This window comes from Phycodurus eques, unplaced genomic scaffold, assembly GCF_024500275.1.
Source record: "Phycodurus eques isolate BA_2022a unplaced genomic scaffold, UOR_Pequ_1.1 contig_27, whole genome shotgun sequence".
NCBI classification, from domain to species: domain Eukaryota; kingdom Metazoa; phylum Chordata; class Actinopteri; order Syngnathiformes; family Syngnathidae; genus Phycodurus; species Phycodurus eques.
The window spans coordinates 486155-498890 of record NW_026904024.1 but is presented as its reverse complement, the minus strand read 5'-3'; the positions used below and the strand labels follow the sequence as shown (position 1 = coordinate 498890).

Genomic DNA, 12736 nt, shown 5'->3' with positions numbered 1-12736 from the left:
AAAACAAATGTATTGAATAATCAAGTATTCGGAACACTTTTCTTTTTGCTTGGTTGTTGAGCAATTATGAACGCACGAGAAGAAATAAGCCATTTCACGATATAAAACATTGATACATTTCAGTTTAAACTTAGCCTTTTTTCTTCTTATTATTATTATTTTTATTTAAAAAAAAAAACCCATAAAGCATTAAAAAAAGGAATAAGGAGCCTGTTGTGCAACTTGAGCAGTGACATAATAATGCTGTGCATTTATGAGCTTAACCAAACTACATAACCTAAAATGAAGATGAAAATGAAGACGCCTCGATAGGAAACACAAATATTACCTCCATTTTATTTTTGCGAAACTGCCACTCGCAATTATTTATTTTCCGCCGACTGTACTTGACTCAAAATGTAGCCACTTGCGGATCAGACGGTCGTACACTGCCCGTGTCCGATCTGATCGGCGTTACCGGTATCGGCCGATAATTAGCATTTTATGCTGATCGGCTTTCATGTCATAAGTCGCCGATCCGATCCATGACGTCATCGATAGGCTGCGCACAAGACATTTACATTACGCCGTCGCCGTTGCATATGAATCCGAAAGCTAGTTTACGTTTTTGCCTCGTCACGTGTCTTGTAGCGCAGTGCTGTTACTATTTGATGGCCAATAAAAAACATTCAAAAATGTTTGCATGGTTTAAATAAAGGGTGTTCCAATTATGAACATCCATTTTCTTAGCAGCCTGCAGCATAGACTAAAATGAACATTTGACTCAAGGGTTCTTTATGAACAGTATCAATAGCAAAGCTATGAACTAAAAGGCAACTAACCCAATTGACTTTATATTCATTTAATTCATGTTTCAGCTCAACGTTAAATTATAGCATTGTTGAAATAGTTATTTGGGACTGTTTTATCACGTCAAATGGTTTATATTTGCGAGTTTTAACGTGACGTCCTGTTTTAAGCTTGTAGCCTTTTATTTTGAAGGGAACGCACCGGAACTCGGCATTTTGGCACGAAAACGACAGTAATGGAAGCAAATGCTATAAAACGTTGATTCCTTTACCTCCCCACCACTGAGGCACAAGATTACTGTTTGTGATACTGTGAGACGTTTGTGAAATTTGTCCCAATTCATTGTCATGTAAAATTGCTAGTTTGACCTTTGAAGTTTCAGTTAAGCTTTTTTTTTTTTTTTCCTTTCTTTTTTCCTGTCATCGGCTTTTACGTCGGTCTGAAGACTAAAATAAACGTGAAAAACCATCGGTGCAAAAGTGCAACCAATCGTTTACCTCGTTAGCTGTTAGCAGGGGGTGAGAGTCCTAAGTCTTTTTGCTGTCAAGTCCTGAGTCATGTCCCAAGTCGAGACAGTCAAGTCGCGAGTCTTACACTTTGGAGTTTCACTTACTTTTGAGTCATTTTAACAACAAAGTAATAATACATATGAAAATGTATAATACTTCTAAAGTCGGTACGGTGAACGACTGGTAAGCACATCTTGGCTACACCCTACACCTTGTTGATGTGAATAAAAAATCTGAATTGAACTGCAAAGAACAAAAAGCTTCATCGCAGTACAATATTGACTTATTGATTTCACTTTGTGCCTTTTAACAATTTAATACTGTGTCATGTTGCCGTTGCCAGTAGCAGTAGCGCTCCTGTCAGTGTCAGCCGACTATAAAGCTAAAGTGGAGTGTGACACTATCAAAGCGGTTGAAATGGTGTCCTATATTCAATTATTATTACATTTGTAGTAAATGCGTAAGAATGTTTTGACCAGTTAAATGAATTGGATAATTTCCTGTGGCACTGTTGTGCCGCAACACGGTGGTCGAGAATGGCTGGTGTCGTATAAGTCATCCGAGTGTTGTGTGCGTGCAGATCAACAGTAAGAAGAAGGAGTCGGCGTGGGAGTTCTCCAAGAGTCTGTATGACGCCTGGTCCGGATGGCTGGTGGTAACGCTAACGGGCTTAGCCTCCGGTAATGCCATTAGTCCTTCCGTTGCAACTTGCATGTTTTCCCAGCTCACATTGAGCCAGGGGTGGCACAATTGCATTGCACACGCGTGTGTTCTGCGCACCCCGTTGGCGCAAGCAAACACATTTTCTGTGAAATATTGTCATGCATTGAATTATTCTTCGTTTTCTTAAATCATGTGGGCCATCTTCATATAATTTGATCAATAACGGTAAAGACACTTGTTTAAAAAAAGAAAAAAAAAAAAACACATAATGATGATAATTCTAATCATTTTTTATATACTGCCTTGGTTTTATATGGGTAAATATCGCCAACGGCCACACTTAAAGTGGTCACGCTACCTCCGCTGGCTCCTCTGTCGACTTGTTTTGATAAGCGAGTCCATAACTGGTTCTTAGCGCTCTGAGGCTAGTAAACACTCCTGATTACGCTTAACTACGAACCCAAACTCATTGGATGACCATACAGTCATTCAAGCAAGTGTGGGCAATCATAGGCTGATTTGCTTGGATATTATTTTTGCTATTTTTGATGATGTAGGCGAAGAATTCTGGATTAAAATGTCTGTCACTAACTCATGCAGCCGTGGACGGTACATTGATTCCATGGCAGTCCAATGATTTCTTGAACTTGTATGGAAGAAATCTTTTATTTATGAGGAATAACTTTAAATTTTATATATTTCAATAAAAACCAAAATCGGCATCGAACTTCCAGACTAAACTTGACTGATCGGTGTGAAAACATGAGAGCATTATACTTTGAACAACTGACAAAGTAATTGTGCAACTTGTGTACACACGTGGACAAAATTGTTGGTACCACTCAGTCAACGAAAGAAAAACCCACAGTGGTCACAGAAATGACTTCAATCTGACAAAAAAATTAAAATAATAAAATAATGAAAATTCACCAGTGAAAGTCAGACATTGCTTTTGAATTGAGGTTCAACAGAATTACTTTAAAAAAAAAAAAAAACAACTCATGAAACAGCCCTGGACAAAAATGATTGAAAATAATTTCATATTTCAAACAAGGTGTGTTGGCAAGGCACATCAGCTCGCACATCAGCTCTATGTTCGCAGATGCAAAAATGAAGCATACCAAGCAAAGAACACTGTCCCCACTGTGAAACATGGAGAAGGCTCTGTTATGTTCTGGGACTGCTTTGCTGCATCTGGCACAGGGTGTCTTGAATCTGTGCAGGGTACAGTATAATCTCAAGACTGGCAAGGTGTTGTAGAGAGAAATGTGCTGCCCAGTGTCAGAAAGCTTGGTGTCAGTCGTAGGTCATGGGTCTTGCAACAGGGCAATGACCCAAAACACACAGCTAAAAACACCCAGGAATGGCTAAGAGCAAAATATTGGACTATTCTGAAGGTTCCTTCCATCACCTCTGATCTAAATCCTATTGAATATCTGTGGGAAGCTCATGCATGGCATTGGGAGAAAACACTCTTCAAACCTGACAGCTGGAGCAGTTTGCGCCAAAATACCTACTGAGAGGTGCAGAAGTCTCATTGAAAGTTACAAAAATAGTTTGATTGCAGTGATTGCCTCAAAAGGTTGTGCAACAAAGTAGTAAGTTAAAGTGACCGTAAACTTATTTTGGGACACCTAACGCGCAAGACATTTTGGTATTAAAAGTTTGGAAAAGGCAAACCCCAATGCTGTGTATAATGTAAATGAAAAGAGTACAATGATATTCGAGAGAGAGAGAGATATATATATATATATATATATATATATATATATATATATATATATATATAAAGAGAGAGAGAGAGAGAGAGAGAGAGAGAGAGAGAGAGAGAGAGAGAGAGAGAATTGACCACACTTCAAAGGCGAGACATTTAATGTTTAACTGATGAACTTTAAGCAAAAAAGACATTACTTGGATGGCAGCATGTGTTTCTCCAAAACCTGTTTGTACCTTTCAGCATTAATGGTGCCTTCACAGATGTGCAAGTTACCCATGCCATTGGCACTAACACAGCCCCATTCCATCACAGATGCTGGCTTTTGAATTTTGCACTGATAACAATCCGGATGGTCCTTTTTCTTTTTGACCTGGAGGACACCACATCCATGATTTTCAAAACAATTTGAAATGTGGACTCGTCAGACCATAGCACATCTCAGATGAGCTCAGGCCCAAAGAAGCCAACCGGCGGCGCTTCTGGGTGTTGTTGATAGCTGCCTTTTGCATTGCATGGTAGAGCTTTAACGTGCATTTGTAGTTGTGATTATGCTGGTTTAGAAAGCAGTGCCGCCTGAGGGATCGAAGGTCATGGGTATTCATTGTTGCTTTTTAGCCTTGCCGCTTATGTGCAGAGATTTCTCTAAATTCTCTGAATCTTTTGATATTCTAGATTGTAGATGATGAAATCCCTAAATTCCTGCGAAACGTTCCCTTTAAACTGTTCGACTATTTGCTCACAAAGTTGTGAACCTCGCCCCATCCTTGCTTGTAAACAACTGAGCATTTTGGGGATGGTCCTTTTATACCCAGTTAACCCGGTCACCTGTGGAATGTTCCAAACAGTTGCATTCCTCAACTTTCCAAGTCTTTTGTTGCCCGTCTCAGTGTTTTGGAACCTGTTGCAGACATCAAATTCATGGGAGAATATTTGCCCAAAAACAACTGTAGCAGTTTTGAACATTAAAAATCTACAAATTAACAAATGTTGAAAAGGATTTTCAAATCATTTTTATTTAGGTTTTACGCAACGTCCCAGCGTCATTGCAAAAAAAACACACCGATGAATTAAAGCACAGCAAAACATATTGTTTGGACCTGACACAAAATCAGCAACTAGACAAGTGTTTCAGCAAATAACTGACGATAGGTTCCCAAAAAACAAAATGTGACGAGGCGGAATCACAAATACCGAACCGCAACTGTGCTGGAGTTCACACCATTGGTATGTATCAGAGACTGCTTCACCTTTCTTCTCCTCTCCCTTCTGCCAGGCGCGTTGGCTGGTCTGATCGACATAGCTGCGGACTGGATGAATGACCTGAAGGAGGGCGTGTGCCTGAGTGCCATGTGGTTCAATCACGAGCAATGCTGCTGGACGTCCAACGAGACCACGTTCGCCGAAAGGGACAAGTGTCCCCAGTGGAAGAGCTGGGCCGAGCTGATTCTGGGCCAGGCTGAGGTTAGCTGCTGCTCGTTCACACGGAGGAAGCACTAGATTGAGGTTGTGTTTTTACCTCGACTCCCCCCCTGCAGGGTCCGGGCTCATACATCATGAACTACTTCATGTACATCTACTGGGCGCTGTCCTTTGCCTTCCTCGCCGTGTGTCTCGTCAAGGTTTTTGCTCCATACGCCTGCGGATCAGGGATTCCAGAGGTAAATGAAAAATGGACAATGCGCAGCTTTTTCGGGCCTGATGGACCAAGACCCAAGGCGTGAGTGAACTAAACACTATAAGGGATTCAAAAATTTCCTGAATTAGTTGCCTAGGGCCCCACGACCACTTAGGGCCCTCAGACTTGAACCAGACTGTATGAGTGCAGTGTGGCGTCACCTCCAGACTCATGCGCACGTACCTCTCTGCTCATGCCTCAGTCAGCTTTGACTGTTACATTAGCAAAGTTTGGGAAGTTTGCCGCCTCGTGAAAATAAAGTTAGCATGCTTACGTAGAGAAATGTGATAGTTTCAGGCCAATGTAGGCGAATGGTGAGACCTGGAAGGACGTGATTGGGAGGAACGGCCCCCCCGATCAGAACCCGAGCGGTGTTCTGTTATTGGACTTATGTGTTCGTCACGGATTGTCCATAACGAACACCGTGTTCAAGCATAAGGGTGTCCGCACGTGCACTTGGCACCAGGACACCCTAGGTCGCAGTTCGATGATCGACTTTGTGGTCGTGTCATTGGACTTGCGGCCGCATGTCTTGGACACTCTGGTGAAGAGAGGGGCGGAGCTGTCAACGGATCACCACCTGGTGGTGAGTTGGCTCCGATGGTGGGGGAAGATGCCGGTCCGACGTGGCGGGCCCAAACGTTTTGTGAAGGTCTGGTGGGAACGTCTGGCGGAATCCCCTGTCAGAAGGAGTTTCAACTCCCACCTCCGACAGAACTTTGCTCATGTTCCGGGGGAGGCGAGGGACATCGAGTCCGAGTGGACCGTGTCCCGCGCCTCCGTTGCTGAGGCGGCCGACCGTAGCTGTGGCCGTAAGGTGGTCGGTGCCTGTCGTGGCGGCAATCCCCGAACCCGTTGGTGGACACCAATGGTGAGGGATGCCGTCAAGCTGAAGAAGGAGTCCTATCAGGCCTTTTTGGCCTGTGGTACTCCTGAGGCACCTGATGCGTACCGGCTGCTCAGGCGGAATGCAGCTTTGGTGGTCGCTGAAGCAAAAACTCGGGTATGGGAGAAGTTCGGTGAGGCCATGGAAAAAGACTTCTGGACGGCTTTGAGGAAATTCTGGTCCACCATCCGACGTCTCAGGAGGGGTTAGCAGTGCACCATCAACACTGTGTATAGTAGGGATGGTGACCTCGACTCGGGACGTTGTGAGCCGGTGGGGAGAATACTTCGAAGACCTCCTCAATTCCACTGACACGCCTTCCCATGAGAAAGCAGAGTCTGGGGTCTCTGAGGCGGGCTCTCCTATCTCAGGGTTTGAGGTAACCGAGGTGGTTAAACAACTCCTCGGTGGCAAGGCCCCGGGGGTGGGTGAGATTTGCCCAGAGTTCCTAAAGACTCTGGATGTTGTGGGGCTGTCCTGGTTGACACGCCTCTGCAACATCGCGTGGACATCGGGGACAGTTGCCTCTGGATTGGCAGACTGGTATGGTGGTCTCCCTTTTTTAGAAGGGGGACCGGAGGGTGTGTTCCAACTACAGGGGGATCACACTCCTCAGCCTCCCTCGTAAGGTCTATTCAGGGGTGCTGGAGAGGAGGGTCCGTCGGGAAGTCGAAGCTGAGATTCAGGAGGAGCAGTGTGGTTTTCGTCCAGACCGTGGAACAGTGGACCAGCTCTATACTCTCGGCAGGGTCCTCGAGGGTGCATGGAAGTTCGCCCAACCAGTCTACATGTGTTTTGTGGACTTGGAGAAGGCGTTCGACCGTGTCCCTCGGGGGGTCTTGTGGGGGGTGCTTCGGGAGTATGGGGTACCGAACCCCCTGATACGGGCTGTTCGGTCCCTGTACGACAGGAGTCAGAGTTTGTTCCGCATATCTGGCAGTAAGTCGTTTCCCGTGAGGGTTGGACTCCGCCAATAACTTTTATGGAGAGAATTTTGGTCTGGTTTGGTGGCCTCAGAATTGCATCTCTCTCTGCTTTTTGCAGATGATGTGGTTCTGTTGTCTTCATCAAGCCGTGACCTACAACTCACATTGGAGCGGTTCACAGCTGAGTGTGAAGTGGCATGGAATGAGAATCAGCACCTCCAAATCTGGGGCCAGTGGTGCTCAGTCGGAAAAGGGTGGTGTGCCCTCTCCAGGTTGGCGATGAGATCCTGCTCCAAGTGGAGGAGTCCAAGTCTCTTGGGGTCTTGTTCACGGGTGAAGGAAGAATGGAACGGAAGATCGACAGGCGGATCGGTGCAGCGTCTGCAGTGATGCGGACTTTGTATCGATCCGTTGTGGTAAAGAAGGAGCTAAGCCGAAAGGCGAAGCTCTCGATTTACCGGTCGATCTACGTTCCTACCCTCGCCTATGGTCACGAGCGGTGGGTCGTGACCGAAAGAACGAGATCCCGGATACGAGCGGCCGAAATGAGTTTCCTCCGCAGGGTGTCCGGGCTCTCCCTTAGAGAACGGGTGAGAAGCTCGGTTATCCGGGAGAATGTAAGAGTAGAGCCCCCGTGACCCGACCTCGGATAAGCGGTAGAAAATGGATGGATGGTCGGAAACATGGGATACCTCTGGATGTAACTCTCGATATTTCCTCTGCCCCCCAGATCAAGACCATCTTGAGCGGATTCATCATCAGGGGATACCTGGGCAAGTGGACCCTGATGATAAAGACCATCACTTTGGTGCTGGCAGTGGCGTCGGGCCTGAGTCTAGGAAAAGAGGGTCCGCTGGTCCACGTGGCCTGCTGCTGCGGGAACATCTTCTCTTACCTCTTCCCCAAGTACAGCAAGAACGAGGCCAAGAAACGAGAAGTGGGTGCGACCAATTTTGTCCGCCATTTTTTGCTCACTTTTTTTCCATTTACAAGATCACTTTATCTCGCGCAGGTTCTCTCTGCCGCGTCGGCGGCTGGAGTGTCAGTGGCGTTCGGAGCGCCGATAGGTGGTGTCCTCTTCAGCCTGGAAGAGGTGAACCTTGTCCACTGATCCTCGAATGTGCGCTGATAGGATAAGACTTTACACCTCTCCTGTCTCCCCTCCAGGTGAGCTACTACTTCCCTCTCAAGACACTGTGGCGTTCCTTTTTCGCCGCCCTGGTGGCCGCCTTTGTCCTGCGTTCCATTAACCCATTTGGAAACAGCCGCCTGGTTCTGTTCTACGTGGAGTACCACACCCCCTGGTACCTGTTCGAGCTCATCCCCTTCATCCTTCTGGGAGTTTTCGGGGGCCTGTGGGGGGCCTTCTTCATCCGAGCCAACATTGCTTGGTGTCGGCGTCGGAAGTCGACCCGCTTTGGCAAGTTCTTGGGCTGTCTGAGGTCCAAATGTCCGCTTGGAAATCCAGTGAAACCCCGTGAATCGTGGCATACGGTGTATGTTCCTGTGAAAACCTGTAATATCGAGAGACCATATGAACAAATGTTTGAATAGTTTCATTCCTCCCACACGTTTGTAAGACATCTAAACTTCTTCAACTGTTTGTGTGACAATCTCACTTAGCTAACTCAAATAAAATAAAAGAGAATTAAACGTGCATTTAAATGCCAAAATACAGCGAGCCCTGCTTTAAATGCGAAAACGGTGATTAATTGATTGCCTATAGATGCCACAAGAAGAACTACTTTTGTCCAATTGAAGCTAGAGTGACTCTATAGCCAGGACTTAGTACAGAAGTGTCAATATAATTTCAACAAGCACCGTTGTTTTGCTGTAGTAGTGTCTGAAAAGGCCCCTCTGACAGCTACCATTGTTTGACCCAGTTTTGTGTCCACATTGTCCATATTGGGCTTAGACCGCCCCCTATCCTCTGATTGGTTGCCTCCATGTGGACGACCCAAACCTCAGTACAGAGGCAGGCAGAGCTCTTCGCTCGTGACCTAGATTTGCTCGAAAGTCGTACGGCCGGCAGAAAGACATCTGTAAATTAGGAATTTGGGGACTATTTGAATTCATATTTCACGTTTACTGCGGGAGGCCCCGTAGAGCCGATATAACATCCCAAACACGTCTTTAACCTCAGGTAAGTATCCAGTAATGGAGGTGATCCTGGTGGCCGCGATCACAGCCGTCGTCGCGTTCCCCAACCCGTACACCCGCCAGAACACCAGCGAGCTGATAAAGGAGCTCTTCACCGACTGCGGCCCGCTAGAGTCCTCGCAGCTCTGCCAATACCGCAGCCAGATGAACGGCAGCAGGGCCTTTTCGGAATACCCCAACCGGCCGGCCGGGCCTGGCGTGTACACTGCCATGTGGCAGCTCTGCCTAGCGCTCATCTTTAAAATCATCATGACCATATTCACATTCGGCCTCAAGGTGAGCCTGTGTTTGTGATGCTTGTATGATCCACATTTCAGACGAAACCAAATCGGCCGCTTTCTTTCCTCCAGGTCCCGTCAGGTTTGTTCATTCCGAGCATGGCCATCGGGGCGATCGCGGGGCGAATCGTTGGCATTGCTGTGGAGCAGCTGGCGTATTACCACCACGACTGGTTCCTGTTCAAAGAGTGGTGTGAGGTTGGAGCAGACTGTATCACGCCGGGACTGTATGCCATGGTGGGGGCCGCGGCCTGCCTTGGTGAGTCTACGAATGGCGGAGGCTTAGGGTTCGACGCAGGAACGCGGTGTCGTAATTTAGTTCACAAAAGCAGCCAGTGTTAACTCTTAACTGACTCATAAAACAAACGAGAATTAGAGATTGTATACTTAGGGTTAGGATGGAACTATGTTCACACTCAAGGTTTTTATTATTATTTTCTTTTCAAATTCCTTGAAATTGCCAAAAATGCGTCAGGACGCGCGGCCACATTTACTTTTGTTGTCCTCCCGCGCAGGCGGCGTGACCCGTATGACCGTCTCCTTGGTCGTCATCGTCTTCGAGCTGACCGGCGGCCTCGAGTACATCGTGCCCCTCATGGCTGCCGTCATGACCAGCAAATGGGTGGGAGATGCTTTCGGCCGCGAGGGGATCTACGAGGCCCACATCCGTCTCAACGGGTACCCCTTCCTGGACGCCAAGGAGGAATTCACGCACACGACGCTCGCCAGGGAGGTGATGAGGCCGCGCCGCTGCGACCCGCCGCTCGCTGTGCTGACGCAGGACGACCTGACCGTGGAGGACCTGCAGGGTGTCATCAACGAAACCAGTTATAATGGTTTTCCGGTGATCGTGTCCAAGGAGTCCCAGAGGCTTGTGGGTTTCGCTCTGCGCAGAGATATCACCATCGCCATAGGTAACCAGCCCCCATTTCCGTTTTGCAGACCCTTTCCAAAAAATGTGCATATCATGGAGAAGTTTGATTTCTGTAATTCCATTCAAAAAGTTAAACTTTCATAGATTATTGATTAAGGGCCCACAATTTAAACAACTTCAAGTATTTGTTTATTTTTGCCAAATTTGGGCTTCCACCTCATAAAAGCCACTTCTTCTTTTCCTTTGGGCTTGTCGCCACAGCGCGTCCTCCTATTCCATGGAAGCCTATCTCCTGCATCCTCCTCTCGAACACCAACTGCCCTCAGGTCTTCCCTCAAGACCTCCATCAACCTTCTCTTCGGTCTTCCTCTCGCTCTCTTGCCTGGCAGCTCCATCCTCATCATCCTTCTGCCAATATACTCACTATTTCTCCTCTGGACGTGTCCAAACCATCGAAGTCTGCTCTCTCTAACTTTGTCTCCAAAACATCGAACCTTGGCCGTCCCTCTGACGAGCTCATTTCTAATTTTGTCCAACCTGGTCACTCTGAGAGCGAACCTCAACATCTTCATTTGCTCTGCTTCCTGTCGTCTCTTCAGTGCCGCCGTCTCTAATCCGTCCATCGTGGCCGGCCTCACCACGGTTTTATAAACTTTGCCCTTCATCCTCGCAGAGACTCTTCTGTCACATAACACACCTGACACCTTCCTCCGCCCGTTCCAACCCGCTTGGACCCGTTTCTTCACTTCCTGACCCCACTCCCCATTGCTCTGGACGGTTGACCCCGAGTATTTCAAGTCCTCCGCCCTTGCTATCTCTTCTTCTCCCTGCAGCCTCACTCTTCCCCCACCACCCCTCTCATTCATGCACATATATTCTGTCTTACTTCGGCTAATCTTCATTCCTCTGCTTTCCAGTGCATGCCTCCATCTTTCTAACTGTTCCTCCAGCTGCTCCCTGCTTTCACCGCAGATCACAATGTCATCTGCAAACATCATGGTCCACGGGGATTCCAGTCTAACCTCATCTGTCAGCCTATCCATGAGCACTGCAAACAGGAAGGGGCTCAGGGTTGATCCCTGATGCAGTCCCACCTCCACCTTAAATTCGTCTGTCACACCTACAGCACACCTCACCGATAAAGTCAGTCACTCCTGTACTACTCAAACATACTTCTCTGCCACTCCAGACTTCCGCATGCAGTACCACAGTTCCTCTCCGGGTACTCTGTCATAGGCTTTCTCTAGATCTACGAAGACACAACGTAGCTCCTTCTGACCTTCTCTGTACTTTTCCATCCACACCCTCAAGGCAAATAATGCATCTGTGGTCCTCTTTCTGGGCATGAAACCAGACTGTTGCTCGCAAATCCTCACTTCTGTCCTGAGTCTCGCCTCCGCTACTCTTTCCCATAACTTCATTGTGCGGCTCATCAACTTTATTCCTCTATAGTCGTTTTGAAAGTACCATATTCTGATTGATTTAATGTGACCCTAATTTCTTTTTTTTCCCCTCTACAAAAACTGAGAAGCAAATGGTGATTTCGTCACCGTATTTGAATTCCTGACTTCGTGGGTTTTATGCGCTGGAAGCCCAAATTCTGTAAAAATAAACAAATAAACACTTGATATGGTTTAAATTGTGGGCCCTGAATCTGTAATCTATGAAAGTTGATATTTTTGAATGGAATTATGGAAATAAATAAACTTTTGTCACACTTCAATGTTTCCCATCAAACAAATGTAAGTATCAGTCAAAGACAAAACAAGTGAACACAAAATGCAATTTTAAAATGTTTTTCATGTTTTGATTGAGGGAGAAGCAAAAATCCAAACCTCCATGGCCCTGTGAAAAAGTCATTGCTCCCTAAAACTAAGAAGTGGTTGACCCATCCTTAGCAGCAACAACTGCAATCAACTTGCAATGAGTCTTCTACAGCGCCGTGGACGAATTTTGGCCCACTCATCTTTGTAGAATTGTAATTCAGCCACGTTGGAGGGCATTTTTAAGGTCGTGCCACAGCATCTCAATAGAATTCAGGTCAGGACTTTGACTAGGTCTTTCCAAAGTCTTCATTTTGTTTTTCTTCAGCCTTTCAGAGGTAGACTTGTCGGCGTGTTTTGGATCATTGTCCTGCTGCAAAACCCAGGTTGTTTTCAGCTTGAGGTCACCAACAGATGGCCCGACATTCTCCTTCGGCGGTTTTTGGCATACAGGAATTCATGGTTCCCATTTAGCACAGCAAGTCTTCCAGGTCCT

At 46.7% G+C, this 12736-nt stretch overlaps 1 protein-coding gene across 2 annotated transcripts in view; it reads left to right on the top strand.

Moving 5' to 3' along the window:
- Positions 1-12736, top strand: part of clcn3 (chloride channel 3) — a 36604-nt gene that overhangs the window by 18776 nt on the left and 5092 nt on the right. For both annotated transcript variants that reach the window (XM_061669902.1, XM_061669903.1), the window contains 9 exons: positions 1879-1978; positions 4952-5139; positions 5214-5336; positions 7896-8102; positions 8178-8258; positions 8333-8585; positions 9309-9601; positions 9676-9862; positions 10119-10517. In XM_061669902.1, the coding sequence (XP_061525886.1) occupies positions 1879-1978; positions 4952-5139; positions 5214-5336; positions 7896-8102; positions 8178-8258; positions 8333-8585; positions 9309-9601; positions 9676-9862; positions 10119-10517 (1831 nt within the window). The remainder of the gene's footprint in view (positions 1-1878; positions 1979-4951; positions 5140-5213; positions 5337-7895; positions 8103-8177; positions 8259-8332; positions 8586-9308; positions 9602-9675; positions 9863-10118; positions 10518-12736) is intronic.